Source organism: Apteryx mantelli, chromosome 12 (genome assembly GCF_036417845.1).
Source record: "Apteryx mantelli isolate bAptMan1 chromosome 12, bAptMan1.hap1, whole genome shotgun sequence".
Classification (NCBI taxonomy): Eukaryota; Metazoa; Chordata; class Aves; order Apterygiformes; family Apterygidae; genus Apteryx; species Apteryx mantelli.
This window is the reverse complement of record NC_089989.1, coordinates 14980438-14999571: the sequence shown is the minus strand read 5'-3', so window position 1 is coordinate 14999571 and position 19134 is coordinate 14980438. Positions and strand designations below refer to the sequence as shown.

Sequence of the window (19134 nt, the reverse complement as noted above, 5' to 3'; positions counted from 1 at the left end):
ATACATAGCAGGCAACCTGTGTATCTCCTCATCCCCCTAGCAAAGGTCGTTACAGGTTCAGCAGGGTTGGAGAGAGTGCTAGATTGCACTGTAATAACATTTTAATCAAAAGCTCACATTGCTAGGAGAACTACAGCTGGTTCCTCTCTTTAGAGGCAGGAAAATACAAGTGTAGAAATGCCTGCACCAACCTGTATAGAAGAGCTTTCCTGACTAGGTCCCCAAGGCAGTTGTGAGTACAAGGGCATAATGTGCATCCACACATCGATGGTACATCCCCACGGATGGGGCTGCATGGGGTCTGACCTGATTCTGACTGTCATTGCACAGAGGTCCCTTTCCTGAATTGTGCCAGAACTGCTACCGCTACTTCCACTGCTACCAGGGAAGGAAACAGGGATCTTGCTTTGTCACTGTGCAAGATGCTCCTTTTTCTTTTATGGAGCATTCCTGGTTTCCTCTTCTTGCAAAATTGGAGGGAGAGGGGCAAGTTAAACCCCTTCCCTTTGGCTAATGCCAAGAAGCATATTAATAATTAGGGCCACCTTTGGGGTAAATTTACCAGAGCAGCTGTGTTGTGATCACTACACTGCTTTTGCTGTATTGATACAACGCCTTTGCTCCACAACAGGGTCTTGGATCTTTCCTTTAGCTCGGCTGCCATTGGAGACCCAGTCAGCTCTAGCATTTGGCTCATCCGCACCACTGGATCAGTGCACAGCATGCTCCAAGGCAGCTTGCACACCAGTGCCCCTGAATACCCCCAGGGCAGCAAGACTCATGTTGGACAGGTGATTGTACCCTATACTCTGCCTTTAGCTCTTCACCTCACATAAAAGGGCGAGCTCAGCCCTGTGCTGATCCTGCCAGAGGTGGCTATGCTGCTTAGGAGGAGAACGGGTAGCGCTTGGAAAGGATTTCTGTTCACGCTTTGGGTCTCCTACTAAACCGATGGACCATGAGGACACCCACTGCTACTCCCCATCCACCAGATGCTCTGCGCTTCTCTGTAGCATTTTTTCAGGACATTTTCCAACTGATGAAGGAAAACAACAGATTATGACTGTAAAGTTATAGTGAGAGAACTGGATCCTGGTAGGACAAGATAATTCCTTGCCAAGAGAAGGAACTTCTCCCTTCTTTAGACTCTCCTCCCATTTCTTCCCCAGCTCCCAGCCACCTCTATTTACATCATATATTATATTACTATATTCTCTTAAAACTCTGGCTTTGCTTCTTTAGTTTCAGTAGCACAAGTAATTAATCCAAAAATTAAAAAAAAAAAAAAAAAAAAAAAAAAGCAGCCCCTAGGAATATTTACAGAGTAGTTCATCCTGCAGAGGAGATGGGGGGTTGGCACCGGGAATAGCACAGTTTTTGAATGTGCTAAGTGAGTTCGATTCTACATTCATCCTTTTCCCCTCTGGGATTCTGTTCTGAAGATGAAAATTAAAAAGCTGTTCAACATGCTTTCCCAGAGCGCAAACTCGCAGAGGAGTTAGGGTGGGGGGAGAAAACATACACTGTTTATTTTCTCCCCTAGGGCCTGGTCTGCTAATAAAGGTAGCATCCAAAGGGGTCTGACCTTGAAAACCAGCCTTTCACTTTCAAGCATGAGTCTATTCCCACCCCCCCATCAGTTCTGCCTTTCAGCCTCTCTTCATTACCCAGCAAGCACTCTCCTCTCAAGGGCCAGGACTTTTAAGGTACTGGATGGTGGGAAGAGGGATGGGACTGTACATACCTGGAATCAAAACCATAAAATGGAAGATACGGACTTGCTTAACATACCAAAAATTATTGCAGTATAAATACACTCCTGATACCTCAGCGAAAACAGAGAAGGGGAAGTGATAGAGGAGGCTTAGTGGATAAGGGGCTGTTTAATAAAACTACCCAACCTGGAAAGCTTTAATGGCTGCTTCCACAGCTATAAATTCTTTCTGAGATTAGGGCAATGGCCATTTATGTGAGCAAAAAATGCTCCATCTTGTGCCTCTCCCCCCACCCTCCCTCATGCTGTGCGTGGTAAAATATCCCAAGAGTCCCTCTGTGTTAGATCTTTTTCAGAGAGACTTCTATTTAAGAACAGCATCTATCCCCAGAAAACCCCAGTAAGAGTTGCAAAAATAATTGCTCTTAAGTATGGCTGGTTTCCCCAGCTGCTGAGACCTTCTGGCCAACCCACGTTAGTATTTCTGTGAAGACAGAGGTAGTGACCTCAGGCAGCTCTTTGTGGAGGGCATGATAGGCTTCCTCATACACCTGCAACCAGGAAGAGAGTAAAGATTAAAAAAATCCCAATGAACAAAGCAACCTTCAGTCACTTCTTATCAGAACCTGCAGGCCCAACACATCCTGCCCACGCCTGGTCATTTTTTTTCCTAGACATAGCAGGATATGAAGTCAAAGAGGTTCGCTGAGCTTTGGCCCACCCCACTTCATAAATGGGTCCCACCGCGGGCTCTCAGGTTCTGTGTTGATGGAGCCTGTTCTGGATTGTGCTGGAGGCAGGTGTTGTTTTTCTTTAAGATTCTTTTCTAGGGGTGGAAAACAAGCATAAAGGGGAGAGGAGTGAGAAAGGACAGAACATCATATGTCTCTACACTTCCTGTTTTTTATGGGGGTTCATGAGCTGAGGTTTTTTGCTCAGAGGTGCTGCAGCCCAGGGAAGGCACTTGCTTCAGTGGAACCATGAGCTCGCAGCAGCTCAAGCAGCCAGATTCCATGTGTCTCCAGCTGAGCACCTCAAACCATTCTCTTTGGCAAGCTGTCTGGTGCAGTGTGGTCTTTACAGGTCACAGAAGGAAATGGAAACAATTTTTTCCCCCTGTTTCTGATCCCCTTTCTGCAGTCAGGTCCTCATGGCAAATGACTCCTCCAGGATTTGATCTCTTCTCTGTTTTACACCCCTGACATCTGCCAACCTTCCAGCTCCCTCCCAATTTTTCTGTGTACTGCTTTTTCTTTGCTGCACTTGGCATTCATGGTGCTGGACCTCCATAAGCAAGAAGGCATTGGCATTGGAACTTGATACTTGTGCATGACCCAAGCACTCTGCTGCCCTTTAGCAAGATTTCCAGCTTCTTATCCCAATAAGAGGCAGGAAATATTTATCATGCCTTTGGAGTTTAAAGGACAATGGGGGATGTTCCCATCATGCCTTGTGTAATTTTACTTCTTTTATACCCAGCCTATCCAGTTATTTTTCTGATGACAAAAGCTTTCACTTGGTCTCCCTGTCTCTCTTTCAGGCTCATTCATGTGCTAACAATTGGTTAATCAGCTGTGGCTCTCTTGAAATGAGCAGATGTGAAGTGGCTTTTGTTGAGCTGTGCTTTGGAAAGGCCTCCCTGCACCTTTATGTGCTGGGGCGTGAGGTAAGGTTGGTGCTAACACAATTGGCATTGTTCAGAAGGACTGTTGGGGTCAGCACTTTACCTGGTTATGAGCCTTGCTCTATGGACATGCCAAGTTGCTTCATGTCACAGAGATCCCTAGGTACACAGCTACCTACAGGTCCAGGTATTCAGATCACCCATGAGCCCCTGCTCCGAAGGGAGTTCAGCTGAATCCTTACCCTTCATGGCCTTGTCAACCCTAGACAGCAAGAAGCAAGCTTAGCCCTGTTACTTGTTATAATGTGGATATCGGCCAAGATTCCTTGAGAGAAGGTTTGGGCCTGTCCTTAATTACTACGTTGACATATCAGTACAGTCCAGCTTTATACAGCCCTGCTTTCCCTCAATACTGCTTACATCTCTGAAGGGAGCTAAGCAGACTCCCTACCCCTCACAGCGACTGGTGCTCAGGCCAGTACTAACAGTACAATTCCATAAAAAGCAAGAAAGCAAGATAACCTTGAGTGTTTTGTCCTGACTCTGCACTGTGTCCATCAGTAAATAGGACCCTCTGATATCACAGAGCTTGTCAGAAGAGCCGTGTAGCACCAGGATAGGCAGAGTCAGCTTGGGCAGAGCTCGCTCAATTCTGGCAATAGCGTTCATCAGCTGGATGACAAAGGAGACCTTCATGCCACCATGGTAGACCAGGGGATCTGCTGTGTATGATTCCATCTGGCAGGGAGAAAGAGGTAATTTAAGGTTAGCAATATTTCATGCAGAAAAAACAAAGCAGCTCACCTTGGCTGTGAGGAGGCTCTTCCTTTGCTTGCATATCCATTTCCTACCCTGTCAGGACATCCTGCCTTCAGAGTCAAAGTTGACATCTTTACTGCAGCTTCCCAGGACCTCTCACAGAACCTGGCTTGCTCCAAGCTGCATGTTTCTCTTTTACGTCACTGAAATATATTTGAGCCAAAGATCCTTCTGCAGACAAACAGTGTCAGCCAATGACTGTTCCCATGGGGACACCTGCTTACATTTATTTCTACCCTGACATGTCCTTCTGTCACTCAAAGGTGACAGTTTCTTCTGCACATGGTTCTTCAGTCTGCATTATTTCAAAGTTGATATTGTCCTGTTTATTCTGCTTTGGTGAGGTCCCAGATGTTCCGCTCTCTCTGGGGATAAAGACAGTGATCTACAGTCAGCTAGCATATCTGACTGCAAAGCACTCCTACACTGGGGGGTTCTCTCTCAATGTGAAACTTTCAGCTAGAGACAGGATCAGCACAGACAACAGCATCCCATGACCCTTCTCCTCAAGCTGGACTACTCCATGCTGGAGCCTGCAGGGCCAGGCCTCCAAGGGAAGGTGGCTTCAGTGTGCCTGCCTTGTGTGAAGTAAGTTGTGGGTTCGTGGCCAATAACATTTAGGGAGCCCAGTGGCTCAGTACAATTCTCCATTCAAATGATGGCATTAGTTGGTAGGCAAAAAAAAAAAAAAAAATTCAACAACTTGCTCAGCCAGACTGAGAGGAAAAAAATGTACAAGAGCTGGTGCAGAAAGTTGCTGGGAACGAGTAGTTACCACAGCAGGCAAATCTACAGTAAATATTTGTATACTGTACAGGGAGACGGCCCACACAGCCACTGCCATCTCAATATTTGCCAGAATGCTTTGATTATGGGTTGGTCCCTGGCACAGCCTCCAGTTCCTCCCAACCCTGACAGATGTTTATAGAAATGATGATTATTTATAGGCTAGCTGAAGACAGCCTCCCTCCCTCCTCGCAGGCAGTGAGGACTGTTTGAATGCTCCCTCCCTTTACAGAAAGGTAAGCCCTCTCCTGCTGCTGCACATGCCTGCCCTGAGGAGGCCAAGGGTGGGAGGTGACCCATGATGCCACCCCAGTGACACCTAGTTGCATAGAAGTTTGGGCCCAGATGTGCACCTTAGCAGGAGCAGAATGACCTTCCTGAACCCTGACCTGCCCCACTGAGAAGCCAGAAAGCCTCTGGGTTGGATTTTACATTCATCTCCCTGTGAGATGAGATTATCAGGGTGGCAGGAGGACACTATGTGAGGGGGCCTTTTCCAGCTGGAGGGTTGAATTTGCTGAAGTCTGTAGAGCCAGTTTCCCTCCCCATGGCCTCAAATGTGTTGGGGCAAAAAGCAGTAGAAACAGAGCTGGTAGTAAGGCATGCTGGTGCACAGAAGTCCTTCCCCATCACCTTCTTGCTTCCAGTCACCACCTCCTCCTGCTGGTCCTGTTGCTGGGAACCTCTAGCTCCTATTCCTGAGTGCCGCACTGGGAAAGGAGGGTTTGGGAGTTTGGGTATATTGGGAGCTGGCACCCTTCAGTCCCAGCCCTTGCTTTGGCCCTGGCGAGAGCTCTGCACAGTGCTAAGCATGGTCGAGGGGGTGACAGCCTTAGAGTCACTCTAATTTGTGCTGGAGTTGGGCCAAAAAGATTCAAGTTGCTGTAGTACCTATTCATTGACTCTTGGACACAGCAGAAGCTTCCAGTATTTAAATAAGGCCAATGCCATAGTTTGTCATACAGAGCAGGTGGCAGGAGAGAGCAAGGAGATGAGGTTCATTCTTAATGAAAACTTCTGCTGTACAAGGGGTAGCTGGAGATGTAGCCAAGGACAGCTGCCCCAGTCTGAGCTTTGAAGCTCACCAAAGCTGAGCCCTGTGTGAAACTGAAATTATTGGCATGACAGAACACAGGGCTGGATGTACTGGTAGAGAGCAAGGGAGAGCCCACGGGTCCATAGCGATGTACAGCTTCTGTTTTGGCCTCTGTGCAAGACCATGGCTGCATCCAGCCCTTGCACTAGACTCTGAAATGAGGCATAGTTTTTGACAGGGAGACAAACACAGACTTCTCTCACCCCCACAGCTCGGGAAAAGAGGATCTTAACTTTGATCTCTCTTTCAAAGAAGCAAGTGCCCACGCACTCTGAGGGTTTGGAAAATACTGTTTGTAAGAGGCCACTTCAAAAGTGAGATTCTGGTTAGTATAAAAGGATCCGCTCTTAAGATATGCTGAGCATCTTCAGCTCTTGCTAAAGGTGTTAGAAGGTGGAGATGCTGAGCAGTACATGGTCCTGTCTGTATTCACAGGGACTCTGCAAGTGAGTGCAGAAACTGCTGTTCCCCATTCTCCATCCCTGCACCGGCACAGGAGCTACATGTAGAGCTGCTTGGCCTGTTTGTCTGACACCTTCCGTGGTCTGAACTGCTTCAAAAGGCCAAGAGACTGCCTTGTTTTAGAAAGAAGCATCCAGCCCGTGTTCATGGAAGAAGTTCAACTTTCACTTCCAAAACACCAACCGCCTGTAATTTTGCTTGCGCTCCCTTTAACTGCTGGGCATACCGTGACATTTTCAGCCAAACCTGTTGACTTTTCTTCAGCATTTTAAACAAAAACACAGGGCTCCCCTGGCTACTTAGCAACTGGATCTGGGAGTTATTTGGCTAGATCTATGTCATAGCACTGCACTAAGCAGCACAGCTTTGAGATGGGTTTCTTCCTATTTTTTAGTTGTTTTCTTTTTTTTTTTTTTTTTTTTTAATTGAAAGCAACAGATGAAGGACTCCAGGGAAAATCAAGTGGGGTGGGCGGATGGATTGACAGAAGTTCCATTCCCATGGAGTAAAATAATGTTGCTGAATTTATGTGACTTGGCCCCCTCCCCACCCCCACACAATGCCATAAATGCCAAGGGATGACCTAATGGGTTTCTTTCTTTCTTTTCTTTTCTTAAAGAACAACAAATTTCTAGCTACTGAGCAGCCAAGCAATATTTTTATATAGATGACAAGAGCTGAAAAAACAAAAACCCAATTCCAACCAGGATCAATCAGCACTGCAAGAGGGAGGATCCTAGTCCTGTGAATGAACAACAGTCTGAAAGCTACTGTTCAGTGCATGAGGTGAGTGCAGAGCACCAGGCTGCCTGGCAGAAGAGGGAAAGACAGGGAATGGGCTTTATCTTCTGGTGGCAAGGCGCAGCAAGAGAAAAGCTTTGCACAGTGGAGCAGCTTGGGATGGAAAAAAGAGGTTTAAAGAACAGCTCTCTGCATCATTTCCTGTAGTAAACTTCAGCTGTAGAAAAGGTTCAGAGAACATAGGGCTGATCTTCAGCATCCTGCAGGACTTCCCACCTGCATTCTTGCTCTTATTCCTTATTATACCTCTTCCTGACCTGCCTCTCCCTCACTACCTGTGCATTCTGGCTTTCCTGCTGGGTGCTAGGAAATAATGGCTGACCTCCTGCTTGTTACATGTTGGTCTCGGAGCATGTTCCCATGCTGCAGAGCTAGCATGGCATGTTCCCTGAGGGATGGGGACTGGGCATGCACATGCCCCAGTCCCCACTGCTGAGAGGTAAAATGGTTTTACTAAAACTGTCACAGAAGGATTAATTTAAAACATTTCATCCATGGCTTTAAGCTTACAAAACAAACCTAAATAAATAAATAAATAAAAGAACATTTAGGAGTTTGCCATTGAGATGAGGGTGATCTACGCTTCCTGTTTTGTTTTGTGACTGAGGTGAGTTAGTGCATACGTCAGGGTCAGCTAGGATGATGCTAACTCTAGATCTTGCAAACCTGCTCTGAGTAGCAGGGAGAGCTCCCTTAGCGGCACTGAGCAAAGGGCGCATGCACTGGACAGCAGGTGCATGCACTTGAGGGTATCTCCAGGGGCCAGGGATAGCCCTGTGATTTCTTCCGGCTGTGGCTCAGTGCAGGCTCTGCAGAGTCCATCAAGACAGTCTTTTTTTCCTTTTTTTTTTTTAATTCTAAGACAGAGGCAACTATCTGGGCTCCTGCTGCATTAGGTTCCCCTGCTTAGAGGTTTGCATCTTTCTTTTGCATTTTGCGCAGCAATAAACTCACCTTATGTGGACTGTAAGGGAACAATACTAAAGCCAGTGGGACTATTCCACTGAATTCAATGGGAACTAACAAAGATTAATGGGATAAGAGAGTGTCCCTGTGACCTTATTCACCTTGGAAGTGGGAATGGGTTTTTACGATTGTTTCTTGCTCCCTTCAATGTCTCTTGCATTCGATATAACAAACAGACTAAACATCTCCATACCATCCGGTGTTCCAGTCCCTGCACCCCGAGGCCAGCCTGCTGGAAAAAAAAGCTCATCAGGAAATTCTTGGCTGATGTCCCAAAAATATTTCTAGAGAACAGAAAGTCGGTCTGGCAGAAAAATACATTTAACGTATAAATAATGGATGTTTCCAGCACAGTGTGTGCTTTGAAGCTGCACATCTTGAGTCCAAAAGGAGGATGGAGTGTGTGTCAGTGGCAGCCAGGGTACCGAGATGATGTGTTGCTTTCAGTAAGTGCCTGGAGCCTTGGATGCTGGTGTTTGTTTGAAGATGGTCAGGAAAGCATGTTACATTGCAATTGACAGCTGGCTAGGGCAGTTGTGTGTTTATTTGCAGGCGTGCCAGGCAGCAGAGCAAGGAGGGGTTTGTCTCATTTTGAAGACTACTCCATTATAAATAAATGCTAATGAAGCAGACCTACATTTTTAACCACTTCAAGAGGCTTGCACAGAATGAGCCAAAGGTAAGTCCCAGATAGGAGCTATCACATGAGATTGGACAGTATGGCTAAGGCTGCTCCATGGCAAGGGAAATGTCAATGGAAAACAACACTCACAGGAAGCTCTTGAGACTTGGAGCATCATAGAGCAGTGGGAACAACAGCAAGTAATTAGGTAGAAAGAAAACACAACAGCTTTTAAAATAAACTGTGTCCAGTGGTTGCTGTAGTGATTCCTAAAATCACTCCAGCAGCCTAAACGGAAATATCTGGACAACATTGTGCACCAAGCTAAGGGAGCTCATTGACACTTTTCTGAGTGCATTAGAATTTGAGATGCCCTCACATCAGCACTTGTGTCCTGCAATGCTATTTGGTGCACTATTAGCACCTCCCAGCAGAAGATTCAGGTGTTGAAGGCAAGTATGTTGTGCTAATTGTCATGTAGAGGATAACATTCTCAAATTCCTTTCCTCCTCCAGAACACAGGTCACTTTTGTCCTCTAAATGCAAATGCAGGAGTGAAAACTTTCCTCTATGTGTTTTTACTGAATTAGTTCTCTAAGTTAAACTTATTCTCTGAATTATATGCAATGAATTATGGTAGGTGAATGTAATTAAGAAAAGGTTTCTATAGTTTGACTAGAATCAGCCTTCTTCCCAAGTATATATTTTGTGCAGCCTTGTACTGTACTTAAGAACATATGCCATAATGTACATCAATATACAGTGGATTTACACTAACACACTCCATGACTTTTTCCCACGACCTACTCTACATCTTCCTTCTCCAAGCTTCTTGAATCTTTCTGTTTTCAATCCAGTGAAATATTATGCCCTGTTCATAGGTAAGGAAACTGAAGTCATTTGACCAAAAAATTCTTTGGCAGGGCCAAGAAATAACCCCTAAAGCCTTGCGGCTATTCTGCAAGACTCTTTTGCCTTCCAGTTTACTGAATGGGTAAGTCCACAGATTGAATATGCAAACAGAGGTTGGATATGTTGCAGTTATACAACTGCTGACATCGTCTTTGCTCCTGATCCTTTCAACTTCCATTCTAATGCTGGTATAGCTGCCCTCCTAGAGGAAGGCAATTTATTAGCTTCAACTTAAGATATGAATCATTTCATGAACTGCATGAAAAATGATAGCCTCTTTCAGTGAGATGCAAGCTGACATGGGAGCACCTGATCACAGGAACAACTGACCACTACTTCCTCTCTCCAGACAAAGCAATTTCATTCACTTATAGTTTGTGTCTCCCTCCTTTCTCTCCTCCCACAACAGTGAGAAGGAAAAAAATCTCAGTTTGTATTGTTGGAGCAGTTGCTAAGACATCTGGTTTTGCCAGTGATTGCATGAACAGGCTGCAACAGTTATTACTGCGAATGTGCATGAACGGGAGAAGAGTCTCAAGCTATGGTCACATTGACAAAAAAACACACCCTGGAAGAGCTCCATTCATGGTCACAGTGGTGGAAGCTGGAATTAGCTTGTTCAATTGCAGCTCATTGAAGTATTATTCCGAAGTGCAGAAAGAATACATCATTTGTTCAGAAAGGCTGTAGTAGAGCCAGTATGTAATCCAGGAGACCTTGTGGCAAGGTCTTTGGGGCAAGCATGCTCTTTTCTGGTATTTGAATGCATCCAACACAATGGAATCCTGGTTTGTAAGCAGGGCTCCACAGTACAACTTAATACAAATCACTGGGACTGTAGTGTTTTACATGGTACCACTGCAAAGAGCAAGGTTGGAAAGTGTGACTTTAGCAGTGTTTACAACCTGTATGAACTATTTTTGCCATCATAATGAGCAGCAGTGGTGCAGCAGTGGTGACCTATGGTTCCCATGCTTGCTACCACAAATGTAGCACAGGTATCTGCTATGTCTCATGCCCAGAATGGCCAAAGGTGCAAGGTGCACTGAAGGGATGAATTGCTGATTTCCAATGGCGAGCCAGGTTCTCTGTTATGTAGAAAGAGACGTGGCTCCATTGACCTCAGAGGTGTTTCACCTTTTTACACGAGCAAAGATCTTGCCCTAGTGATTTAGCAAAACACTTCTTTTCTTTTTTTTAAAAGCAAAATGACAAGACTGGGATTGCATACCAACTCAGCAGTGACTTTAAATGGCCTTAAGGTTCTCACCTCCTTCTTGTTCCGGGAGATTGCATTTGGATCTATTGATCCCAGGGACAGGTTTGGGAGAACAAAGTTGAGCACTTTAGCTGCAAAAACCTGTGGGAGAGGAAAGCAAGTAGTTAGAGGGCTAGTTAGAGTAAGAGAGAGAAAACACAGAGGGTCAAATTCTCAGCTGATGGGAATCAGCACTGATGTTAAGTAGTAAAGAAATATCAGCTGACACTGAAGAAGGATCTGTCCTATATTCAAACCATTTCTCACAAAGGGAAAAGATTTAAACTGCTCCTGGAATCAGGTACTGGATGTGCTATTTTGAAATGCTTTCAACTGTCCACTTGCAATATCACAACTTCATTGTACTTTTCCTTTTTCTCATTCTCAAATTAACTTCAAAAAAAGCCTCAGTTAAGCACTTTGTTAGAAAAAAGCTGTTTCCATTCCTCTGTGGGGCTGGTTTTTGTTGTTGTTACTAGCCTTTCCTTGCTGTCACAGTTCTGATTTCAAGCTGCAGAGCATAAGTGATACTCTGTGCAATTTGCAGTAGTTGCCTAGGCTGCACTCTTTTTGATAAGCATAGTCTCAGGGGAGCCTGCAAATAAACAGCAGCAAAATGTGCATGCATTGGCTAAGGAAATCTATTGCTCACTTGTCTCCTGGGAACGAAACACAAAAGCATTCAGCAGCCCAAGCTTGAAACCTCTGGCAGAAGAAAGGGTAACATCTTTCATTTCAATAGCAATCTACAAGTTCTTTGATACCAGGATTCTGCTCTGATCTTTGATAGCTGTCTTTAATTAAGTGATCGCCATTTAAGTCAGAAAATATGCAATTAGTGTTTGTTGGCCCTTTTGTGTCCACAAGTAGTACTTGTAAGGTGTACTGTCGCCTATATTCTCTGTTTCTGTTGATGTGCAACACTTCTAAAGCACTCTCTGACATTTCAGATCTCAGATGATACATGACAGAGCAATTATGGCATTAGAGGAACAATGTAAAGTTGAAATCAAAGTCGTCCAGGACTGAAAAGCAGTAAAGACTCATAGCAGATTTGAGAACACCAGTGTGCTTTGGGGTGGATATGACAAGGAAATTGTCTGCGAGGATATCTAAGCCCCTCACTGACCATGACGTTGTGTGGGCAAAATTAAGTTCTACTGAAGTCCCTGGATTTGGACCAGTAAAAAACACATCCACACAGGCACAAGTATGAGCTTACAGTGCTAATGAGCAGGAATGGGGTTTTCTTTGGTTTGTGTTAATTCCAGGTGGTGATGATTTGGGAATGCATGTTTATGAATTCTAGGCAATTATGGACTATGCAATTCTAGGAATTATGGACTATGCGATCTGTGGTATGTTAAAGGACAAAGAATCAGCTATGCACTGACAGGGCTGTAACACCTTTGTCTCTCTCAATCCATTCACAGTGACCCAGGTACATGTCAAGTAACTTTAGATATCTAGCTGTGGTATATAACTTAGAAATGTAATTGTCTTAGCCTCTCCTTAGAGAGTGTGGAGAGTGAGAGAAACAACCTCCAGAGCACCTGTAAAATCTGAATAATGGTTTGGAAGTGCCTGTCTCCAAAGATTATTATGACAACCTAAGGCAATTAGGCTGCCCTAAAATTGGAGCCTGACTTATACTTTGGGGTGAGTTCTTATGCCTGATGATTGATTATTCAACAGGAAATACCTTGGCATAAGAGGTTAGCTGATGATCTCTCAAGTTTTGTTTAGAATATTGGCCACAAGATCAATATATTGGTATCAAGACCACAGATACTGAGGTCAAGACTGCACATAAGAGACAGTAAAAGATGGCATGCTTTTTGGATGAGGTCTTTGTTTACTTGTAGATTCAGCTGAAGAAAGAAGCTAGTTAGCATACTCTAAAATTCCAGAAGCTGTAAGTTTGATGGGGATTCTGCTCCGTGTCTGCTTGGTACATGTGAATATTTATATCCCCAAAGACCTGCAATAGGGATTTTGCAGAAGAAGCATAAATATGAAGCTTTCCCTCACATGAGCAACAATACACCAGCCTACCAATATGCTGAAGGTGGGGAAGGTGTGACAGGGAAAGAAGAATTCAATATATGCCTTATTCTCAGAGTCTCCCTTGTTGTAAACAAGCCAGACAGCCTTTTGTCAGATTCACTATGGTCATTTTTCCATTCTAATGATAGTAGTCATCCCAGTAGTCTCACCATCACTATTCCACAGGTTAGTGATGACCGTGACTGTGACATGCTTTGGAAATGTTCCTGAGGTTTTTGCACATTTCTGGAGTTTTGCCAAATAGAGTAACTAGCAAAAAAACTGCTGAAGAGAAGAAATGACTGATTCTGACCCCAACTATAGCAGTACAACCCACGGACCTGGGTTGCTGATATCAGTGAAATCATTTCTGGTGTTCAGCTGTACAAGAGAAGAACCAGCTCCATATATGGATGTGTCAGATGCACCTACATACATGTATACTCCCTGTATGCCTAAAAATAATTATTACTTATATATTACTTATTACTTACATATACTTATATATCTGTGCAGACAGAACTAATCTTGGTTGAAAGAACTGATTGTGAAAGGACTCTGCCACCATTCTTCTAAGGGTTTTCAGATATACAGGAAATGCTGCCTTCCCTCTAATGTTTAGTACGGCCTCAAAATTCAGATGTAATTTTGATGATTTTTGGAGTCAAGGTCATGGCCAGTGGAAAAAATAAAGTTTCAAGTTTTAACCAGGAGGCCAAAAGGTTTCCCTGAGCCTTTGTTGTTTTTGTGAGCTCTGTGGTATCATTTATGACATGCTGGACTTTACTTAAAAGCTGTGTTGTTCAACTGCTGGCTATATGTGATATCTGAAGGGTTTATCTCCCTGTTGGTTCCAAGTGGAAATGTCAGTTCTTGAGAAAATAGCTCCCGAATGGTCAAGAAAAGTTAAAACAATAATGGCATTATTACTGGTTAGGCTGAGGATGATACTATTGAGTAAAGGTTATTAGAGCTGTTCCAGGCCAACAGAAGTGTGTCAGATACTTAACACTGTTCAAATCCAACCCTTTGCTTTCTATGACAAAAATCCCAGAAAAAGATAGAAATAGATAGCTGAATATTGCCTCTTGGCTGGGAGTGTAATTTAAAGCTGATTTCATGGTTTTTGCACTAGTTTAACTATAAGGGTGCTCTACAGTGTAGACACTTTTCTTCTGCATGGAGTAATCCCTCCACGCCTCTGCATGCTTCTTTCTCCCTCCCATGACCTCTGCTCACTAAACTGCTTGTGTGAATGTTTTTAAATATTTCATTTCAGTTACAAATGAGCTGGAGTAACAAAGATGTGATGTCTGAACAGTTCAAGTTAGCCAGTGTCATTTTGACTGAGCCAGAAATCTCTGGAAGAGACACTTTGATGAGCTACAGATATTAGCTTGAGAGCAACTGAAACTCTCTCACCAGGGAGGACATACCTCCATACCTGGACTACCAATATCAAGCTACCCTATCTGTGTTTGTCATGACCAACATGTTTCTACGAAACTTGAAAGACCAGAGAAAAGCCAAAATAAGAATTTGTAATTTAGTACTTTCTTCCAGTTTGACTGTATCTTTAAAAACAGTCCTCTGCATTATTACTGTGTGCAAATTCAGCCTGAATGACTGGAGCACTAGACTAAGAGACCCTCACATACTGGAACAACCTGATGTTCATTTGGGTTGGAAAGCAATAGTTCTGTAAAAGGCCCAATGGAAAAAAAAAAAAGCAGACAGAATATTGTGTGCTCAGTTTTTAAGGCATTGGCTAGATGCTAGTATAGGATTAATCATTAGGGAATGTTTCCTAGGTTTCTGAGGTTGTCCTGCCCATCCTATTTTAAAGTGTTTAATAGCAGAAGTTCAGCAGGATATACACTTCTACCCTTATTCTCCTGTTTGTCAGCACACATAATTCATGTCTTTTTGCATCCTTCCAAATTTTGAAGATTTGGAGCCAAGTCTTGTCCAGCTTAGTTGAGAAGAAAAGGGGGAAGGCAGCAAGGTCCCTTGCTCTTCAGTGAATTTGGAAAGAGTAGGTAGGTGCCTCTGTTGGAACACAGTATTTACAAGGTACTGATGAAATTGTGTTTCCGTAAAGAGCAGAACTTGTTTCTCCTGCATGCGTGTCCCTTCTGCTACAGCCAGAACTGGTTCAGCACTGACTGAAGGTATTTCTAACACTAACTGAAGGACCCAGCATGGAATCTGGCCCACTATTATTGTTGCCTTGAGCCCTCATTTGTTTAGGCCAAGGTAAATTCTTGCTCAGCTGGAAACTTCCCCAGCGAGTGGATGAATGCAATGGCCCTTGGGAAATGGCTCAGGGCCTAGAAGTCATACCAGTTCCAGGGGAAAAACCAAAGCCTTTGTGTCTCAAAGGCACAAACACCAATGAAATGTCTTTTGGCTCTCAGAGGGAAAAAGCACACAAGTGTTTTCAGCTCAGCTTTCTGGGGAAAGGTGGCTTACACCAGAATACTCTGCCTGTTTTCATTCCTTCCTCTTGCAAATACCTTTTCAGCCCCATGACTGACTTCAACTAAATTGTGTCAATTCAACTAAATTGTATCAATAGTATCAACTAAAGCAAATACTTCAGCAATAATTGATTTTTATCAGTTTTGAGAGGCAACAATAGATATGAAAGAGAGGAAAAAAAATCACTGTGAACTTGTATTATTGCAGATGGGAGACTCTCTAGGAAAGAGACCCTATAAACACTCCCAAAATACTTCAGTTAAGAGATTAGAATTTCCTACACTGAAATTAAGCAACTGATACTAATCTGCAGGAAACCAGGCTACAGCAACACTAGTTCCCACAGAACTTGTTAGCCTTTATTTCTGTAAGGGTTTAGCATCTAACAAAGCAAAATATATAGCTCCAGAAGAAGAAAAACTTTTTCTTGTTTTCCTTGACTCCGCTAGAAATAGAAGTCTATCAGTACCTCTCAAATTTAGACCACACCTGATCTTTTTTTTTTTTCTTCTTAAACATTTAGTCTTTATCCCTTTCCCAAGTAAGAAAAAATGGGCACTGGTGCTCATGGGACATTTATGCAGATTCAGACAGAGCCTCACCTGTGAAGAATCAGCTACCAGCCTCATAAAAGCACCCTTCAGTACTTTTAATCTTGATTTGTAGCCTCAGTAGATAGCTTAGGCTAAAGGAGAAGGTGCTATGGATTACACTGAAAGCCTATGCAATCCGTTTCCTTTCTCTCAGAACAGTAAAGCAGGAGAAATAGTTTAGAAGTACATTAAAATAAGAAGCTAGACCTAGGAGAAGAGTCTAGGGATAAAGGTTAAAGGAATTAAAACCGTGGGAATGAGAAGTTCGGTTCTTGGCTTAACTGGCCCTTCCCTTTGCTTCCTGTTTCTTTTAGGATCGCTGTCTATCCTTTTAGAAATTCAGAAAGGAGGGAAGCAAAAAGGAGAAGTGAGGGTCAGTTGCCTAGCAGAGTTTCCCTGGGGAAGGGCAGACCGGGCAGTGCAAATTTTCATCAGAAATAACTCAGGAAAAGAGATGTGTATGGGAGGGGTAAAGCCTAGCTGTAAACTGAAGAAGGTATTTCTCTGTCTGGGCAAGAACCAATTATGGTACGAAGCCAAATGGGATGCTGCTAGGGCAGTAATGCTTTAGCTGGAAGCCTTCTTTGAGGGTGGTGAAGGATTCCTGGGACTGAAGAGCTCTAGTTTTGTTTAGAAATCGATCACCCCCCAAATGCCAAAAATATCCCTGGCCTGACTTAGCTAAAGCCTGTGTTGCAACTACACCAGACTCTGTATGAGTCAGGAAGAAAACTGTAGGAGAAGGGAAAGGACAGCACTGTGGGGGCTGCTAAAGGGTGTGGTGAAGAAAGCACAGTCTGCTACCACCTCCTCAGGTGGCATCGTTCTCTGACTTATTTAAATAAGCTTTCCTGGACTGGAGTTCAAAACTCACTTCCCCTCTGAAAAGTAAGTGGGAGCGTGGGGGAGGCACTTAGAAGAAAAGTATTGACTGGCAACCAGGTGGTGCAGATCTAATTAGGGTTTTGCATTTTAAGGATAGAGGTCTTAAAGCGCTTCCTTCAATGGAAGAGAGAGGTTTCAAAGTGCAATGTGGGTTAGCTCTTACCTTGATGGGTGTGGCGACTTCTGGGCTGGCTACCACTAAAGGAGAGATTAACAGCATGCCTGAAAACTCACTGGGTCTCTCACTAGCTGTCAGAATGGAGATGGCTCCCCCCTGTAATACAAAAGTAACAGCCCACATCTTAATACAGAGGTCAACATCTCATTTATGCAGTAATCCTGCTACTGGAAGGGTTTTAGACCAAACAACTAAATGGTTCCTCCTCCAGTGAGATTGCAATGTGGTCAGAGAGGAAGGCTAGAGGATTAGGGTCACTAAAAGTGAAGTGACTGAACTAGGCTGATTTTTGCGGAGGAGAAGAGATCTGGTTTCTGCTCTCATGCTGTAAAACCCATCGCAACACACTGAACAAAACTGTGTGCAATATCAGTGAACTTTCTAGGATGCTTTATATCTTCCTTGGTTAAGAGGCCTAAAAAGAAACAGTCTAAATGGGTAGTTCAGGTGGGACTTGAAAAATAAGTTGAGACTTATTTTGAGTTGGGTGGGCAGGCTGGTGCTGCATTGAGAAAAAGGGGACATGTAAAGAAGTGAAGCAGGGCTTGCTCTCTGCCTGTGGCACTGGTAACACTGAGCGACAGGAAGGCTCTCATCTGGAATGCTAAAATAATAGCTAATTACTCCAAGTTAAATATTCTTCTCTTCAGTGTCCCCATCCTCTTCAGTCCTCCAGTGCTGTGTCCAAGGCTGGACAGTTAAAAATCAAGCATGCTTGCATGTCCCTTTGAGCTAAACACTGGTCAGGCTGGGTCCTCCTGTGTGAGCCCAGTAGTTGATCACTAGTGGGGGGTGGGGAAGAGGAGAGGAGGGGGACTTGGCTGTCTTGCTCAGGAAAGTTCGCAGAGGATTAGTTGCCAAGGGAAATATTTGGTGAACTTCCACGCTGCTGAGGAACCAGGGGCTTGTTAAATGGAGCGGCAGCGAGAAGAATCTCAAAGACCTCACTGGGAAATTAGCTCCTTGTTACAGAGGCTTTGGAGTACAGTGAGCACTTAAGAACATGCCATGCGTTCTTATGTAAGAACACTTGTTTATCTGAGCATGGGCTGAATCCCAAAGTACTTATTCATTTTTCTCTCCTCTGGGAAGGCAGGGAGAGAAGATCAATGACATCAATGGGAATATTGCTAGCTTGAAAAAAAGGATTTAGCCCATGCTGTCAGAATCAGACTTCAGATCTGTTCACCAACTAAGTGCCTTTGTTTTTGCAGCCCTAATCCTTGGTACATTTTCCTGTAAGGTTATTTAACAGAATGAGGCTACAGGGAATTTTTGTACTTCATCCTCGATCCACTCACAAAGCTTTGGAGGGCTTAACCTACTGCTTACTGGTTAAAATGAAAGAAAGTAGAAATCCAGTGCTGCAGGGAGGTGGTGGGATTTGGTTAGGTACCTACTGTGAGTGAATGGTCCTATTAAAAAATAGTCCCATTGTTGCAAATGGCACTAATTGTGGTCATGATCCAGGTAGAAAAGTTAAGGACTGACTGTATTCAAGACAGATCTTACAGGGTAAGGCATGCTGGCAAATCACACAGTGTATGAAGTGGGTTGGAAGCTAGCTTGTAGTTTTGTTTTCCCTTCTGTGGGCTCAGTTACTCCTTGTTGTCCAGAGCAGTACTACTGTGGTGTGGCACACATCCTGGATGGTGCTGGGAAGTGTAGAGGAAAGGGTGCTTACCATGGAGTGTCCCAGAATGAGAATGGGGAGGCCAGGATGATCTTTCTTCATGAGATCAATGTGCTGCAAGCTGTCCCTGATGAAGACGTGGAAATCTGACACAACCATACGATCACCCTCGCTCTGCCCATGGCCAACTGTAGGGGAAAAGGAAAGCATGCATCTAAGTCATTCAAAGCAATGGTCGCATTCGAGAAAGGCTTTATC

General features: G+C 44.0%; 1 protein-coding gene across 5 annotated transcripts in view; it reads right to left on the bottom strand.

The window, feature by feature from the left end:
- Positions 1-1140: 1140 nt before the first annotated feature.
- Positions 1141-19134, bottom strand: part of MGLL (monoglyceride lipase) — a 69136-nt gene continuing 51142 nt past the window's right edge. For 3 of the 5 annotated variants that reach the window (XM_067303306.1, XM_067303307.1, XM_013951979.2), the window contains exons 4-8: positions 18928-19064; positions 17229-17339; positions 11073-11162; positions 3861-4076; positions 1141-2265 (exon numbers count right to left, since the gene is read on the bottom strand). In XM_067303306.1, the coding sequence (XP_067159407.1) occupies positions 2140-2265; positions 3861-4076; positions 11073-11162; positions 17229-17339; positions 18928-19064 (680 nt within the window). In that variant the 3' untranslated portion in view covers positions 1141-2139. The other 2 variants (XM_013951980.2, XM_013951981.2) reach the window with 2 other exon arrangements.